General features: G+C 51.9%; 1 protein-coding gene across 1 annotated transcript; it reads left to right on the top strand.

The window, feature by feature from the left end:
* Positions 1-13,972: 13,972 nt before the first annotated feature.
* Positions 13,973-15,827, top strand: GRIFIN (galectin-related inter-fiber protein). Its single transcript, XM_040575035.1, is given in 5 exon segments — positions 13,973-13,984; positions 14,773-14,805; positions 14,807-14,895; positions 14,980-15,142; positions 15,581-15,827. Coding segments are annotated over 5 exon segments (462 nt in total). The 3' UTR covers positions 15,746-15,827.
* The last annotated feature ends 2,760 nt before the right edge of the window (positions 15,828-18,587 follow it).

Here is an 18,587-nt window from a genome sequence, read left to right as displayed (position 1 = left end):
GGGCCTCGATGGACAATGGCCCCAGAAGCTCACATTACTGCAGCCTTTGTGGCCTTAACAGCCGTGACAGCGCAGCAAAAACCTGTTAGTGTGCAGGGCAGCGGGCTGTGAGGGGCGGGGGGCACCCTCTGCAGCTCAGCCCGGCATTAACGCCCCCAGCAGATTAATGAAGCACTTTGTAGAGGAGAAAAAGGAGATGGGAGACTAATTGGGGGGATCAGCAGGGAGGGAAGACCCCATACTCCCCCCAATGTCCCAGCCAGCCTTCAGGGGATCAGCTTCCCCTTGGGGTCCCCAGGGAGCTCAGCTTTCCCCCAGGGATGGGGTGAAACCTCCCTTGGGGTGTCCCGCCAGCCCCGACAGGGTGATAAGGACCAGTGGTGGTAGCCAATGCCCACCCAGGGCTACAGAGGGGGCACTGAGCCCCCACCGCAGCCCCCAAAGCCAGCCCATGCCAGGGGCCAGATTTGGCCCTCACCACGCAGCTGTAAGCCCTTAGCTTACACATCAGCTGCTCCTGCCATACAGCATCCAGGCTTACTCAGCCCATACCCCCTTCCCAAGGTGATACAAATATTCCTAAGACCAATTTACCCCATCTGTGTAGCAGAGAAAAAAAAAAAAGAAAAAAAAAAAAAGTATACCAGTGACATTGCAAGCAGGAAAGCAAAACAAATGGGTGCAGGATTTCAAGGCAAACCCACAGCCCCATAGCAGGAGCCGTCATCCCTGGGTGCATGGCCAGGCGTGCCGTGCCCCGCGGGGCTCTGGGTGTTGCTGCTGTCGTTTGCTCTGAGCTGGCACAGGTAGAGCTGCAGCCTCTGAGCTGGAGACATAAACACTTCCAAAAACTGCTCCCTAACCCGTTTTACCCCAAACTTGTTGCCCCAGCCTGCACCCAGCAGGTGCGATGGGTGTCCTTCCGTGTGCTGCATCCCAGTGGGGATCCAGGTCCTTCATTCCCCAGTGCCTCAGCTCCTGTTTGTGCTCTGGAAGGGGGAGAAGCAGAGACTGTGCACCTTCCCCTTCCTCCTGCAATGCTCTGGGGCTTTCCTTTCACCTGGCTCCCTCACGTCCCCCTTTTTGGGATACAACAGCGTGTGTCTCTTCTTTGCTGAGCTGCTGAAAGAGCCCCTCGGTCACCCTCCGGTGCTCCACCACAGAGAGCCCCTGTTCTGCAGAGCCAGGAATTAAAGCGACTGGCAATGCTTTCAGGCTCATCTAACGACTTCCAGAGCCTTAATTTAATTTAATTACCATCCCCTTCTTATCTTAATCATCCCGCCTGTGTTTATAAACAAAACACTGACTCCCTGCCCCACGGGCTGCAACCTGAGCGCAGCACCTCCCATCTGCACAGCTCGTTACATTCCTCGCTGCCTGCATGGCCCCGCTGCCAGATGTCCGCAAGGAAGCCCGTGCAAGCTGCGACTGGAAAAGGGCTCCGTGCTTTCATCCTGCATCCTCCCGGGGAGAGGCGCTAGGTCTGGGGTTGCTTTGCTCGGTTGCTGGTGGTGATTCCCGCTGCTGCTCGCTCACCATCTCCGATGGGGTGTTTTTTGCCAAGAAGAGAGCCCGGCTGGGTGATGTGGGGAAATGTGGGGTGTGGGAGAAAGAGCAGCCAACGTGGCCCTGCCAAAACTTGGCAGTGAACACGGAGCCATCCCTGCTCCTGCTGACCCCTGCCAGCAAGCAAGGAGCCGTCGCTGGAGGTCACACAGGGGTTCTGCAACCCCCAAATGAGCCAAAAATGTGGAAACCCATGGCAAACCCACTGTTCCCAGGGATGCTGTGGGTTCCTCCTTCCTAGTGTGGAGCATCTTCTCCCTGCAGCAAAGGTTGGGGACGAAGGATGGTGTGGCTGGTTCCATGATTTTAAATTTCTTCCTATTTATCCTAGAGGACATCCATCTTTTAAAATTTTGCCTCTTCTCCTCCACATCATCCTGATCCTGGTTATCTCAGCTGAACAGAGAGCTGGGATCCCTCCCAGGTAGCTGTTGTTTGGCCTCTCTCATGGTGGTTGGAGTCCCTCGGGAGCCCAGACTCCTGCCAGCCTGACCAAACGCTGTTCAGATCACCCCCTTGCTCCAAAGGGCGGGGTGAGCCCCTGCAATCAGGAGAGGTTCTCGTAAACACCTCAGCGAGGGACCTGGCTCCACGCAGACACAACAACAAACGTTGGCTTCTACTTCAAAAGCCTCGTAGTTTAAAAAGCAGCTATGATGCAACCTCACATGTATGCGAGCATGTAGGGCAATGCCGGTTGCTCTAGGAGGCTGCAGTTTGGGTCTGTTGGCCCAAAATACTTGGAATAATTGGTGGTGCCAGGTCCAGAGCAGCCACACACCCCGGGGAACACCAACAGCACAGCCATGGTCAGCTAGTGCCTGGTGGCATCTCTCCTGGGGATGTTTTCCTGTCCCTGTGATTCAGACAGCAGCCAGGGAAATATCTGGGTGCCTGGCACCTGGGAAGCAGAAGATCTGGAAAGGGCACCCATCAGCTCTGGTGCATTTGGTTGGGCAAGTGTAAGGTGAAGTTTGGACAAGGTAATATCTTGTATCAGACTGATGGATGAAACGGGAAGGCCGAGCTCCCTGAAAGCACTTTTATTGTGTTTGTGCAGCTCAGACCACAGCATGGATTTCAGGGAAGATCACTTCAGGTCCCTGTGGTGACACAGGAGACTGGGAACTGCTTGGAAGAGACGGCATACAAACATCTTCCTGTCCAGTGTTATGCTCCCCAGGCGTTTTGGGGCTAAAGGAGGTTGGAAACACTCTGACATGGTTGCAAAAGTGGGGAGCTTGGGGAGAGAGCTTGCCACAAGCTGCTCCCCTCGCACTGGGAGCTGGCAGGAAGGGCACAGGTTTTTCCTATTGCAGCTCAGTCATGGGATTAATAAAGCTCTTTAATCATTGTTTGTTACACACACACAACGGCATGCTCAGAGTGAAAGTGCAGAGGGAGCCAGCACCTGGCAAAGCCATTATTGGCCACTTCAACTTATTTTTAAACTGATGCTGAAAAAAAGGAAAAAGTCAAACGCAATCCCCTGCCAAGAGATCTCAGCCCGCACAGTCGGAGAGGTTTGTGGGCTGTGATGGAAGCGTGCAGAGGGGCTGCCGAGGTGTGGATAGGATGGGGGGACACCCCCTTCTCCCCAGCCAGAGCTGTCCCCAGGCAGATGCCTGCTTGCAGGACATGGCCACCACTCACCCCCTCAGCCTCCACCCAGGCCCAGGGTCCCCACCTCTTGATTCCAGACATCCCATAAATAAGGCCGGTCGCAATAAAAGCTTATCAACCCATAAAACGCACCCTCCCGAGCACATATTCCCAGGACAAGGCTGTGATAAGGGGTTCAAACACAGGAAACGGGAGGGAGAGCACAATAACAACGGCACTTTAGGGAGGCCCTACACAAACAATGGCCCGTCTGTGTGCTAAGCAAGAGGGCAGATGGCACCCAGCTCTATGGTGGCATTGCACAGGCATCTGCAGGGTGTGATGGAGGTGACTCAGCCCCATCTGAGCTGCTGGTCCTGCAAGGATTTGTCCCAGGCCACAGTCGGTGGTGATGGAGCTGCTGGAGCTTGGGGCTGAGCAAGCAGGGATGTTTACCCGAGGGTATCACATCTGGTAGAGTCCAGAAGCAATATTTAATTTTATTTTTTTGTAATTTAATTTGGAATAACACGTACTGCAAAGCCTGGTAAACGTTATTCAAATATTTGTGAAGTCAGGGTGTGCTCCAGTCTGCCAGCAGCTCCCTCGTGTCCTTTCTTTGAGCTAGGAAGGATCAACCCATCTGAAAGGAAAATACTTCAGTGACATGTTTACTTTCTTCACAGCTTGTTTTCTCGCCTGGATGGGAAAGCCTGAGGCCATCAGCGGGGTTCACATCCCTCCAGCCTGCTGCAGGCTGGCAGGTGGCGGCACCCGCCGCTGCACGCCAGAGCCCCTCGCCCTGTCTCCCAAATGCTCCGTGGACAAGTTAAAGCTTTCATGGCTGATGGTGCAGGGGTAAAAAGTGTCCCAGTCTCAGTTTAAATCCATCAGGATGCCATCCCACAGCCACAGCAAATAAAACCTCCGTCCTCGCCTCCCCAAAGCCAAGGCAGGCGGTTGTCCCTACGGCTGCTGCGTTGCACCAGGATCATGGGCAGAGTTGCTGCAACCACAAACCAGGGATTCTGGCAGCCTGGATTACCTCTGAGAGACCACTGAAAAGTTTTTAGGGATTGTCCCACTAAAATAAGGCTAAAACCCACGGTTCTGCCATGGCTTTCATATACTTCGCTTCCCAAGGCAAAGGTTGTCCTGTTCTATAAATGCATCTTCCCTTTTCGTTCCTAGATGTAGGACTCTACATGGTTGTACTAAATAAAGGTGCTTTAGGGTTGTACCAAGCTGAGTGATCTGGCTTACCCTGTAAGAACCATTTATAAATAATATTAAAATCATTTTATTTTCTCCACCAAACAAGTAAAACTTGGGAGGCTAAAGAATTGATTTTCATCCAACCCCACTGGAAAAGTGGCTGCATCACCACAACTCCCCATGGCAGCAGCATTGTGCAGCCCACAGGCAGCCACTTTTGACCTTCTATGAGGTATGCCATGGTGGTTTTATATCAATAAAGTTTATCAGTCTGTATATCAAACTGAGCAGTAGACTCCACTCCAGATCCATTTGTACTGTGGCCAGACGCCAAATCAAATCACTCGAGCAGGCTGATTGCATTGACGGTATCATCTTTGTCAGCCCAAATGCTAGCCCTGTAGAAATGAAGAAGTTAGTAGAGATCTGCTTTCATCATCTTCTGGGATTGGCATCAGTTACACTCCCCCTTTAATTAACTTCACATTGCTTTCTCTAAAAGCCATCTCAGTATTTCAGCCGTGATGGCTGTCAAGCTGGCAGGCTCCAAATAACCCAAGGGGCTCAGTTGCCCTTTCCAAAATAGTGGCTTCTTTCTAGGCCTCCTCCCAGCCTGCCACAGAGGAGAAAATTTTGGGTCTGGGAGACCAAAACGCCCACGCTGCCTTTTAACAGCACAGTGCCACATCCATTCCCAAAGGCAATGGGCACCAGCGAGCGCTGGTGGGACCTTCTCCAGAGACCTCCTCCAGTCCTAGTCCCCAGGGAGGAGGACATGGGGACATGCAGTGGTTTTGTAGTGTGGACAAACATCTCCCGGGCTCTCTTTGGGATTTTTCCAACTTGAGTGGGGTGAGGATTTGACCTCAAGCCTTCCCAAGTGCCGCTCTCGAGCATTAATCCAACAGGGTGCCTCCATTTCCATGACCCTATTTCCACCCTCAGCGTTACAATCCACTCTAGCTCCATGAGCTGTTCCAGATGTTTTGGAAACCCCTTGCAGTTTGGTAAAAGCTCCAGGAAAAGAGAAAAAAAAAAAAAAAAAGAAAAAAAGAAAAAGAAAAAAAAGAAAAAGAAAAAAAAGAAGATTCCTCCCAGCAGCTAGATCTCAAGGAGGAGGAGGAAAAGCAGAGGATGTGCGGAGCAGAGAGTCACGGTCTGGTAAACTCTCCCCAGGCTACTATCTGGACTGAGTACAAGACAGGATTGATCGTGCTCAGGCAGATCAGAGCTAATGCAGACCACTTGTGGAGATGGGGCCTGTGGCCCTTCTCCCATCCCGTCCGTGGGAGCTTTGTCCTTGACCATGGCAGATGGACGTTTCCCTCCATGCCTGTTCCCTGCACAGGCTTGGAAAATTATCACACATGGTGGGAATGAGAAGAAGAGTGTGGGTTGCAGATCTGTCCTCTGCTCCCGTGCCTTGACTTCTGAGTTGCTGCCCAGTTACAGATGGGGCTTGAACCCCACTTCCCAGATCAGCTCTACAAGCAGCAAAACTGCAGTCAAGATGTGGATGGGTCTGGGTTGAACCTTTCCTGGGTTAAACCTTTCACAGGGCATGCAGCATTCCCCTACCCCGTGCTCTTGCTGCCCGTTTATATCCCTTCTTCTCGCTGAAATCTCACACACACAAAAGCTTCATTTATAAAGCACCCCTCACCTCCCTGCTGAAACTCTCACGCTCTGCACAACTATATTTGTAACTATATAGAAATAAATTATATATAAGCCCAGCACCAGAAATAGAGAGGGACTGAATCAGACGCCTAGATCCAGCCTAACCAAAGACACTGGAAGCTGGACCTGCCTCCAGACTTAGTGGCTGGAACTATCTATAAAACCCAATATGAAAATAAAGAAGAAACCAAATAACGTGGCATCTCCTCGCCTTGACCACAGCGTCCCTGGGGCAGCAATTGTCTTTTTGTTCATCTCAAGAAGAACAACTTTACTGTCTGCAAAAAAGAAGCTGGAGCAGGGTCAGAGTGTCTCGCTGCGGGATGGGGCAGAGAGGAGCAGAGCTCCCAGGGGGAGCTGGAAGAGAGAGCAGAAGGAAGAGCAGCAGAAACAGGGCTAGAGGGAAGGTTACGCTTCCCCTTCTTCGTCTTCGCCCCGACTATGTGCCCCAAATCTCCCCAAAATGTGGTGCCCTTGGCTGCCACCTCCTTGGCTTCCCCAGGTGCAGCCTGGGCTCTGAGATGCCACCACAAAGATGCTGTTGCTGGTAGCAGGCCCCGCACCATGGCATGATTAATGGCTGCCAGGGGAGAGGAGGGAAGGGATCCAGGCCAGGGATTTAGGCTTTTGGCTGAAGAGACCTCACAGCCCCTGGGAACATCGGGAGAGAAGTGGGACTGGTAGGGTTTGGCCCTTCCCAACCAGAAAACCCACCCACCCAGCTCAAGAAGTTGCAAGTCAGTGACCTGAACCTGCCCCTCTCGGTCTGAGCTATCCTGATCACATCAGGAAACAAGTGCATTTGGTTCCTCAAACGGGAGGAGCTTTTTTTGTCATCGTCGTCATTTTTTGAGTTTCAGTCTTTGTCAGCAGCCCTTCCTCTTCCTCCCTGCTCTCTGAAATAGCAGAAAGATGCATCCTCCTCCCCAGCTGCCTCTCCGATTGCTGCAACACCCCAGCGGCCAACCCTGTTTGGCACAGGTCAGGGCCCATGTGGAGAGGACCAAGTCTCCAAGCTCAAGGGTTGGATAACTTGTTGGCCTGAAGCAGACACATACAGAGTCTTGCTGGTCCCCTTCGGATGTGCAACAGGGCCTGACAAGCCAAAAACGCCCTTCCCACGTGCTCATCTCCCGTGCCTCATTCCCCCTTCTCCCCTGAGGCCGGGGTGGGGTATGAGCCATACAAAGATTGTGGTCCTACAAAGGTCTGCAAAGACCATGGTCAGTTTATGACACTGACACAATGGGAAACGCCTTCCTGGGTGGCTTCAGTGCAATAGGACCAAGAGAACAGACCAGTGGTGGTGCAAGGAATGGCTCAGATGCTCTCAGACAGAGGAAGGACTTGCTCTGGACCCCAGAGCTTTGACCCTCTCTGTTCCTCAACCCTTCTCCTTTACCAAACCCAGAGTCCTCCTCTTGGGTATTATTGGCACATTTGCGTGCTTAGGAAACGTCACCCAGGGCTGGGCTGAGCAGCTGGCTGGGAGGGTTGTGACGCTAATAGTTTCATAGTTTTCTCCCATTTTGAGCTTTTTCTGCCTCCTTTGGGGTCAGTCACCATCTGACCCCAAACTGAACCTGTGGTATGGCCCAGCCTGTAGGACAGCTGTTTTCAGGGTTGATGAGGATCTCAAACACAGGCATGGGAAGGTCAGTATGATCCCAAAAATGTGGCTGTGACTCCTTATTTCAACGACCCTCTAAAGAGCTGTTGGGCTACTCAAATCCTGACATCCCCACACCCAAACCATCCTCCTGAAACCTGCCGAGGGCCCGCAGAGCTCCAGCACACAGGATGCACCTGTGTCTAGTGGCTCCGAACCCCAGGCCGTACCACACCTCGCAGGTCGGCTCCCTCCTTCCACCTCTCTCCGGGCTTCCCTCCCCTCCGCACCTTCCCCGGAGCCAGTTTCAGGCGCGTGACTGCGGCTCTATCCCACGCGCTGCTCCCCGGGGAGGAATCCAGCCTTTGATATGCGGAGCGTGGCTGCCTGTGCCGTGCTCAGGCCTGTTGCCATCCGGTCTTCCCTGTCCAAGGAGCTGGCACAGGGGGGGAAAACATTAGCGAGAGACCGTCGTGCTGCTACTTGCGTGCATAGCTGAGCGCAGGAGCGAAGCCCGCGGCCAAGCTGCAGCCCCTCTACTGATGTGCCTCCTCCCCCGGTGTTTTGGGGCAGTAAATCACTCAGCACCAAATCAGAGCCGCGCAGACCGAGGAAACCTGGCCCTCAAAGACTCGCCTCACCTGGGAAGCCGCTGGGGAACGCTTCTGATTTGGCAAGGCTTAGCAAGGAGGCTATGGGGGATGGAGGGGGCTGCGTCAAACCTGACTGCATCCCCAGGAAGCAGGAATTCACCGTGTCCAGGCTGTTCACACTTCTCCCCCTTCCTTCCTGAGGCTCTGCCATTGGTTTAGCTCCAAGACAGAGACCACCATAGGAGGACACACAGAGCACCTACACGCTGAAGACAGCGAGCACGGGAGCCCCAGCACCAGCTCTCCTCCTCCCCATCCATCACCGGGGAGAGGGAGGCAGAGTTTGGAATGTATCACCAGGGAGCAGGATAAATCAGGTCCCGGCACACATAGCCAGGGTAATTATTTACGGGTGATCAAATATTGGCTCCAAGAACCTGGGCAATAAACCACAGCCCGTGCCAGGCCGCGTGTTTGCCTTCTGCCTGCTCCTCGTGGCAGGAGCGGTGTGTGTGATGTGAGGAGGGACCAGCACCAGCCGTGCCCCAACCAGCACCCATCAAGAGCAGCAGGACCTGCTCGGATGCAGCTTCACCGCCACCTCCCCAGTGAACTGAGCAAGAAAAAACAAGGTCTCGGCTCTCAAAGCCAAGGTGGTAAAAAAAAAAAAGGGTGTTGGTGCCACAGCATGTACAGCTGCCCTGGGCCAAGGAAATGAGGGGATTCAGCCCCAGCTCCCCCACCCTCTGCCTTGTGCCTGGCTGTCCCCGTGACACGAGCAGCAGCAAGGTGGCAGCAAGCAAAGCCTGGTGAGATGCCCATATAAGAGCAAACTCAGGCTCTAGATCACAGGCGAAACCCTCCTCTTTCATTTACTCATTCGACCCAGCGGTACTGGAACTGATAACGCTGGCTTTCTTTTAAGCGGACGCCAGTCATAAATAAAACAAACCAGGCAAGCTTTGTGTTTTCACCGTGCCGCCTTTCATCCTCGCTCCTCAAAGCTGCTCGAGAGGAAAGTCCTGAGGAGGGAGCGGGAGCTGCACCGGGGCTTGGCCTCAGCTGCACTTCCACGGTTCCTGGCCCGGGTGTGGGGTGGCATCGCCTGCAGGGTAGGGGCGGTGCACAGCCAGGCAGAGATTCTGGGGACAATGCACAGAGATTTTGCATCTTATTGCTCACACGTTTGCCTGCAAACAGGCATGAACGTAGGATTTCGCACCCAGTAGCTGCAGCCAAGCTGCTGCAGGGGACACACCGGGCTCCCCTTCCCCAGCATCACTGCCCGGCTGGGAGGACACACTGACAGCACCCCAAAGCACGGACAAACTGACAAATGCAGTGGCCACAGACCTACCAGCACCGAGGCCGCTCCCCAAGGCTTGGCAGCTCATTAGGGCTGGCGGTGGAGCTGACACTTAACGAGCCTGGGCACAGGCAGCATGTGCTGGTGGGTGTTTGCTTTTCCCCATTTCTCTTGCCACCTCGCGGGGTGTGATGTTTTGCTTTCCTTGCTCTCCTTGTGATTTTGTTAGGCCGGGCAGCTGCGATGGGCTCACTCTGCAGGGCATTTTTGGACAGCCAGCAGTCTCTTTAAAGCAAGCGCCTGCTCTAAGGAGAGGTGCAGGCTGCAGAGCCGACCACATCCCAGGAAGGAAGGCACAGCGGGTGTTGCATCAGGCTGTGCTGGCATGAGACCCATGCACAGCTTTTCTGACGATTATCATTAGTCTCAGGGATCTGCTGGGAGTCTCCAGCCCTCTTCTGGCAGGTCCCACAAAGCACAGCAGGGTGAGATAGTAGAAACATTGTCATACCATAGGCAGTAGCACTGAGATTTGACTTAAAGGGCTGTATCCGTAAATATTTTTTATTTTTTTTTTTACTAGTTTCATGGTTGGTGCATTTACATAGCAAAGAGAGGAGCCAACACCCCGTGCGGGGTAACACACTCATGGGGCGGCACGTCCGCAGCAGAATGCTGCATCCCGATTCCACAGGGGAGTTTTAGGAATTCCCTCGAAGATCTGAAATTGCTGTGGAGGAGGTAGAGAATCTGCCAGCAGGCAGGCAAGTCTGGAGAAGCCTCACACAGATGCTTGCTCTGGGGAAATCACACCCCCTGGTTTGTCCCAGAGGAGGAAGGTCCAGGAGAAGAAAGGTCCAGGAGACCCGCCTGGCCCTGGGGTAACCCAGGCTCATCTCCAGGAAGGAGCTGAGCCTGTCTGGGGCGACGCCCAAGAGGCTCTGCCTGCACCCAGACCATTGTTTTGTGGTATGGCTTTTTTCTGCAAAGCTATTGTACTAAAACAAAGAGCATTGAATTTTAGGAAAACCAGTGGGTTGCCCTGGCTCCAGGGATGGAGGAAAAGACTGAGAAAGAGTTGTGGTGCTCCCCCCAGCAGGTAAGGGCTGGCAGCAGGATGGGGATGCTCAAAGCCACAGTTATCCCCAAACTGTGACAGCCACCCTGCCCCGGCTGCCAGGTATCAAAACAGCCTCGCACGTGTGAGTCCTCTGCCTCGCTTGCACTGGTGTATTTAGGGAAAGTGGGCTGATTTGTGAGCACAAGCCTCCAGTAGGTACCTATTACTGTGGTTTCCCAGCTACTATATATATGCGAGTACATATAAGGGTGAATATTAATAGGAGATAGCACTGTGCAATAATATCTGAGGACATACATAGCACTATAACATGTGGGCACAGACAGGTCTGGGTGCTGCTGTTTTTGGCTGGCAGGACAAGGTAAATACAGGACAACGTGCACTGCTGTGTGGAGAACACACCTCACATTGGGGCAGGACTGAGTTAATCATGGGATGGACACCTCTTTCCTGCAAGAGCTCACAGTAAACCTGATCTGGTGTTAGAAACTGAAGCATCGTCTGCATCAACTACAGAGCAGTCCATGAGAAGAGAAAACAATTGATGTATGGAGCATAGATGCAAGGACTATGGCCAGGTCCTGAAAACCCATCCTGTGTGTTTGGAGACCTCTAGAGACTAATGAAAATCATCACGCTTGCACAAATTCAGCCGTTTTTGCACAGGGAACTGTGTGAAAATCCCCGTGGGAAGCGTGGAGCCAGGCTGCTCACTGAGTGCCTGTCCCTCCCTGAACAGCAGGAGGAGGACTTGGGGACAAATGACCAAAAGTAGGACAAGGATAACAACAGCTTAAGGAAAGGTGCAAACTCTGCTGGCTGTATGACCAAATGGCTGACAAATGTGTAAGCTGGTCTGCTAATAAGTGATTTGATAATCACCCAAGTGTCACGCTAACGAAGACACCCAGCAGCTAACCAGCCATCAGGTTATCAGCTCCTTTTCTATGCCACGCTCCTTCCACCTCGGACTGTGTCAGTCTTACCATGTCCTAGCGGAGCATAATCAGTGTGTTTGGGAAAAAAGGGGAAAAGTTATGACATTAAGAGCCAATCACTTCCAACATCTGGCTTTAAACATATTCCCGCTCCCTTCCACTTTGCAATGGTGACAATGGCTCCTGAGGAATGGCACTACAGACAGAGGGCAAATAAAGGCTCACCTGTAAAACCAGTCAGTATTTGGGCATCACTTACTGGCGAAATATGCGTTTGCATCTTTCCCCAGCAGCTTTTCTTGCTCTTTCCAAAAGGCCAACAGGAAGCGAACTGAATTTGGGAAGCACCAAGCATCTCTGAAATTGCTCTCCCTGAAACCAGAGCAGCGTGAATCCCCCTCCCTCCGTGAGAGCTTCCCCATCTCCCCAGACACACTTTTGCTGTGTATTTTTTGTTCTCCCGTATGCAACCCTGCAGAAAACCACAGCTCCCTGTGCCACTTGGCCTGACATTGCTTTTAGCAGCAGGGGAGGAAATTCAATGCTTGTTGCTGGTGGTGGCACTGGTGGCTGCAGTGGGAGCTGTAATGGGACCCAGCTGAGACGTCACCCTGCCAGGCCAGGCTGTCTGCACGAATCTGTGGCAAGTGCTTGGTTTCATGAGGCATAACACAAGTTTCCAGCAGCTTCTCTAGAAGCTGTGACTCACTGGTGAGCACCCTGTGTAGGTGAGAGGCAGGCACTGGGCACAGAAAGGAGCCAGTGTTTGCCCTGCCACTGCCTCGCTGGGCAGCACCCTCTGCTTTCCCACCACTCTGCAGCACTTTGACTTGCCCTGCGCTGCTCCACGCTTCTACACACTTATTTTGTTAGCTAAGTTGTGCTAAACTCACTTATCAATTATTTAGCTCATAGCTTGCTCTTTCCTATGTACATGGCTGCGATGCCGTCTGGTTCTGGCCACTGCCATGGGGAAGATCTCAGATGCATCCCGAAGGGATGCTCGCACACACCCTGTATCCACACAGCCCTTAGCCTGGCTGGCAGCAGAAACGAGCAGGAGGGGAGGACCTGGGGAGCAGAACCACGTCTTTGAGCTCAGACCACAAGCAGGGAATACATATAGCCGAGCAGATGAGGGATGCCAACATGCAGCACCCTGCAGCAGCCCAAGGAGGGACGCCTGCATGTCCCCACCACCCGCTTAGCACCTCCACTGCTGCCTTGCGCGTCCCGATGCTGCCATCTGTAGCACAGAGCCCTGCTCTGGTGCTCCCCGACACAGCCTTTTCTCACCGCGAGCACTGCCGTTTTGTAGGATTCCAACTGGGCAATTCCCAGCCTGGGACTTGGTTGTTTTTTCAGCCCCCAGAGAGGCTGTTGGCTTACACGCCTGCTAGATTGTGTTTTCAGTCATCTGCCAAGGGGCACTAGAGCCTGGGATAGCAGCTCTCGTTCTGCTTATCTGCTGGAAATAAAACAAACATGTTCAATACCATTAGCACTATGGACAAAGAGCAAGGGGTTTTTCAACGATGGAAACCAGGGATTCCTGTAGGACCATCCGGGTAGTGCCACAGCCTCCCATCCACGCAGAGATGGGCCAGCATGTGCCTTTCATGCATTCACCCTCTGAAAATGGGGGAGTGGAGTAGGGGTGTGTGAAAATCCCTTCCCTGGCTCAACTTTGCCCAGCCATATGTTATTAGCACACACTAATGAAAACTCCCATCACCAGTGAAGAGCAAAATTCATTTCATCACTACCTATTTCTTGGTGCCTTTCCATGACAGCATATATCTGAGAAAAGCTCCCTCACCCCACTCCCAAATCCCTGCTTTGTTTCCAGCCAGGAAGGCAGTCACACTGAGCTCAGCGCGGTGGCATCCCAAACCTGCTGGCCCTGCATCGACTGGGACAGAGCTGCCGTCAGCTCGTTTCAGGCTGGGGCTCTGAGCGAGCAAAAAGGCAAAGAGAAAAAGAAAAGAGCAAAAAGAAAAAGAGACTCTATGGACTTTGCAGCAGACAGGCCTTCTGGCATCTCCTCCAGCTTTGAGAGCCCCCGTCCCCTCCTTGTGCTCCCAGCATGTCCACCCCATCACCGCCCCATGCTGCTTCCATCGTGTCGCAGCTCCAGCTCGCCTGGTGCCTGATGCTTTTGTATGGGACTGAATTATCCCTGCACGCCTCAGCAGGCTGACCCGCTGTGGGGAGCGGGATTTGCTGCTCCCCAGCACCATCAACAGCCTGCACTGAAAAGGTGACCTGCGGTTGCTGCCTCTGCTAATCCCTGTGCACAGGGCTCCCGGCCACCCACCCCTATATAAACCCCCCCCCCGACCACACACCCACATCTGCAGCAAGGGGCAGGCGAGCAGGATGGCACTGCGGGTAAGTGCTGAGGATGGGCTTGACCTGCACATCCCCAAAATGCATTGGAAATGGGAAATTCTGGCAGAGAAACAGAAATCATGGCAGAGAAAGGGAAGGGGTGGAAGAGCGCTGAGCTATAGGGACCAAGAGCCAGGCACGGAGCTGGCAGTGGGGATGCCAAAGCTGGAGAGATTTTCCCAGCACCAGCAATAAGTTTGGGAAAGGGAGATGCTCAGAAGTGCAAAATCATTAGTGTGCTAAAAAGTGCAGGGTGAAATGGCAAGCACTTCTTATTAAAATGAGTTATTTAATAAAACTATGAATTATTCAAAAAGGAACATTTTCCAGCTCATTCTGTGCTTAACCTTGGAGATGGGGGGAGCGGGTGGAATAGGAACAGGCAGGAGCTCTCGGGAAGAGTCCTCTGCATAATGCTGGATGGGGACTGGCTGGGTGCCATGTTACCATCATTCCTTCATCAGTCCCTGCCTTTCACACCCTGCTTCAGAGCACCACCAAGTTTTCTGCTTAGCTTGCTTCAGATTTTGCATTGTCCAGGAGGGGAGAAGCAGCAGGGCATCTTTGCACCAGGGGGGATTTGCTGCCTCTGAGGTCTTTTGTAGAGAGCTGGATGGAATTAGGGAGCAAAAATACAACATATATATATATATAATGCAAGTCCCTGAGCTTATTTAGGAGTCAGAAAAGAGCAGGGGCTTGAGAGCATGTCTGTGTGGGAATGGGGATAAAACGGAAGAGGATGATAAAGATGGAGAAGTGTCCAGGGATGAGCTGGTGACACGCAGCTCCCCACCTTGCCATGTCTCACCATCACCTCCTTGCTGGCAGTTCGAGGCCCTGTACCCAGAGGGGATGTGTCCCGGCTGGAGCGTCGTGGTCAAGGGCGAAACCAGCTCCAGCACAAGCATGTAAGGCCACAAGCTGCTTGCAGCCCCCCTGGCTCTCAAGATCCAGTGGTGCCACTCCACCAACTCTTTCTTTTGCTGTTTTAGGTTTGAAATTAATTTCCTCAGTCATCCCGGAGACCAAATTGCTTTCCACTTTAACCCCCGCTTTGCCAGCTCCAGAATCGTCTGCAACTCCTTCCTGGCCAACCACTGGGGGAGGGAGGAGGTTAATAGCACCTTCCCCTTCGAAGCAAAGGAGCCCTTCCAGGTAGCCCTGCATCACACCATGGATGTTCTTGGGTGGGACAGAGGGACCCAGTCAATATCAGAGTCTTCCTCAGGAATCTAGCCAGCCCCATACCCAGTAATGTCCCCTCTCTGGCTTTGTCCCCTGCTAGTACTTCTTTTGTCCCCTAATTTTGCTGCTGATTTATAACCAGCTCTGGCACAGACATGCGCAGCTCCAGCAATAATCCCTGGATGTTGCAGTTGTCACCAATTTAAGCTATGCATTGTCACCTCTTTCTGCTGTCAGAAAACAAAGAACTCAGTTATTCCTTCCTTTTACCCAACAAGGCAGTGACCTGTCCCCGTGTCAGTTTGGGGAGGATTTGCAGTGGATCATGAGTGCTCACGGCTGTAACAGCAGCAAGGCCCGGTGAGGACATGTGTCCACCCGATGAACCTAACACAGTCTCTCTTTCAGGTGGAAATCTACTCTGACCATGACTATTTCCACATTTTCATTGATGAACACAAAATCTTGCAGTACAAGCATCGGCAAAAACAGCTCTCATCCATCAACAAGCTGCAGATTCTCAATGATATCACCATTTCTTCAGTGGAAATCACCAAACGAGGCCTTTACTAGAGGAAGGAGGTGGGACAGCCCCACAGCCCACTCCCCCTGAAGCTCCTGATCCAGCCAGGGGCCATCTTCTCCCCATCCCTACCCACCCTGTGCTACCACCAGCCAGACAGACAGCTGCAGCACCTCCTTGTAGAGGAAAAGACGGTCACTCCCACTGCATGCAGCACCCAGACACATTGCCATCTGCAGCCCAGATCATCGAGGACCTTCTTCCTCTATGCCCCTAGGGTGCACAATGGGTTTTGTAGGTCTTATCTTTGCTGTCAGGCAGCCTGACAGATCACTACGGCACATAGAAATCTACCTTGAGTAGTCTGGACATCTTAATGCTACCCTAGAAATTGTGTTTGCCTAAAGTAGGGTGTGAATTAATGCTAATCCTCAGCTGGCCACCTGGCAATGGTCACAATGGGTATGGATGTTACTGATGGAAAGGGGCAGTTCTCTGCAAGAGCTGAGTAGAAATGTTGTATTTGCTAATAAAATCAAACAAGGAAATCCCTGCTGAAATCCCATCTATCAATGGGCAGATCAACTGAGCTATTTGTTCACTGCAAATCTCCAGGTGCATGGTACAAGCAGGGGCTGGTGACTGGGCAGGAGGACACAGGATGGGGGTTGTTTCTTTTCTGCAGTGGGAAAATACTGCTTTTTTGCTTTGAGGGCTAATGAAGGTCCTTTCTACATAGAGTAGGGTGATAAGATTTAAATTGCAAGATATTTCCAGAGAATACTTTTCACCAGTTGAGAGATGTTTGCTCAGCCTGAGTCCTGCCAACTGCAGGCTTGTTAGACAGATGCTGGGAGTGATGTAGTGGGTTCAGAAAAGGGTAAAGCTTAAAGGGACACACAAAAGCACATGGGCCCTCCAGCCTGCACCAGAAATACAGATGGACTCCAAACAAAAGATCTGAAGAAACCAGGGTCTAGAAACTGTAAGCTCAGAATGAACACATTATTTTTCCTGTAGCTAGTCTCTAACTTTTCTCTTTGCTCCGATTTCCTTTCTTTTTTTCTTCCTTTTTAGTTGTCTTTCAACAGTCTGCCTGTCCCTTGCACCCTGTTCTCTCTTCTATTCTTTATTTCTTGAAGTCCAACATATCTCCAACTCCTTGACCAGGCCACTGCAGGCAAAAAGATGTTATTTTTACCATTTTAATTACGCACATCATAAGCAGCATAATGTCACAGTGTTAAATTTGAACAGGAACTCGCTCCAAAAATGCAATTACAGCTACCCCCAAATCACTCCTTTGCTCCTCAGACATAAGACAGACCACATTCCTGATGGTGAGCAAAAGGCAGAGACAATTCTGTCCTGCCAGTCCTTCCCATCAAGAAGACACTTGGTATCAAACACAGCCCTGACCCATCCTTGCCTTTGGGTGGGATCACCAAAGGTCACAGTTTTGCTCCAGCCTATTCTCAGTGCTTAAATTGGCCATTCCCAGCTCTCCCCTCTATTTATAATCTCAAGGACTTAAGAGGAAGAGGTGACCATGTATCCAGCCACAACATAGGATGCCACAAAGATTACATTTATGAGTCTGCTGAAAAGTTTATAGTGTTCTTCCAGACCATAAAAAAACACTATCAGGAACTTATCCTTGTCCCAAAGCATGCAACAGGAACATTAAGTAGCCCCATCTAGTACCTTCTCCCTCCAAAAAGGAGCAGAAACTATCATTGGGAAATCGTGACTGTCTTGGTTGCAAGTTGGGAGACTGGAGATGGTGACACTTCCTCTGGTCTGGAATAAATCCATCACCACTGGGACAAAGAGGCCACCTGGGACTGGCCCAATTTGTAGTAGTTGTGATGCAACTCAGGGGTTCAACGCATTTCATTCTTACAGCCACCCCTTCAGCAAAACAGACAAATGCAGATGGAATTCAGGCCCACTGGGATCTCTGTGTCATACCTCTGACAATGCCGAACTGCATTTGAAAGAAATTGTTCTTTTTATTCATGCTTGTTTGGGGGTTGATAAAGACAGATCATTTTTCATGGAGGAAAAGTGATGAAATGATTTATAAGGCTAATGCTTTGTACTTACATGGCTGCAAACTCCATTTACAGCCACCGCTGCAGTAACACAACACGATTTCATTTTTCTCCAGAACTGAGCAGAGAGGACCTCAGACAAATGGGGCAAAAATATCTCAAATACAAACAAAGAGATGCCACAAAAAAATCAGGTGGCAGCAGAGATTACGCCATGACTCCTGAGCACCTTCCCCAGAGCTCATGTCAGCGGCTGATCTCACCCCATACCATCTGCGCTGAGAGCGCTCAATCTCTCCTGACACATCCACAGCGCTGCCACAGGGTTCAGGATTTTATCTGCTGCCTCCTCCAGCCAAAACAGTCCCAAGGGTAAAGCGGTCTTTGGAGCTACAGAGCATCTCTGGTAGGAAAGCTCCAGGCCCAGCTGTTCTTAGCTGTTTGGGGGGGGGATGCTCTCCAACCCCCCTCCTCCCCCCCGCCCCTCTTAAGGGGAAACTCCAGAGAAAAATGAAGCCACACAATTAGGATGGTCAATTAAACTCTCAGGAGGGGGGCTGGCACATCAGCAGCTGCACAGAGGCACTGTGTGGTGGTATTGAGCTGGTTGGAGAGAACAAGCTGGTCTTCCTCCTGCATTTTAAGCAGCTTCATGGCCCGGGGCCTGAAACTGTGGGGGGAACTGAGGGAAACGAACTCCTGCCCAAGGGTATATTTTGGAAAGCTGAAGGTCTTTTGAAAGGGAAGGGGCAGAGGAACCAATATTTCACTTCCCAACCTAAAGCCCAGGCTCAATATTTTTTGTGAGCAAGCAGCAGCACCAGGCTGAAATGCTTCC

The sequence above is a fragment of the Cygnus olor genome, chromosome 15 (genome assembly GCF_009769625.2).
Source record: "Cygnus olor isolate bCygOlo1 chromosome 15, bCygOlo1.pri.v2, whole genome shotgun sequence".
NCBI lineage: Eukaryota > Metazoa > Chordata > Aves > Anseriformes > Anatidae > Cygnus > Cygnus olor.
This window is presented reverse-complemented; position numbering and strand designations above follow the sequence as displayed.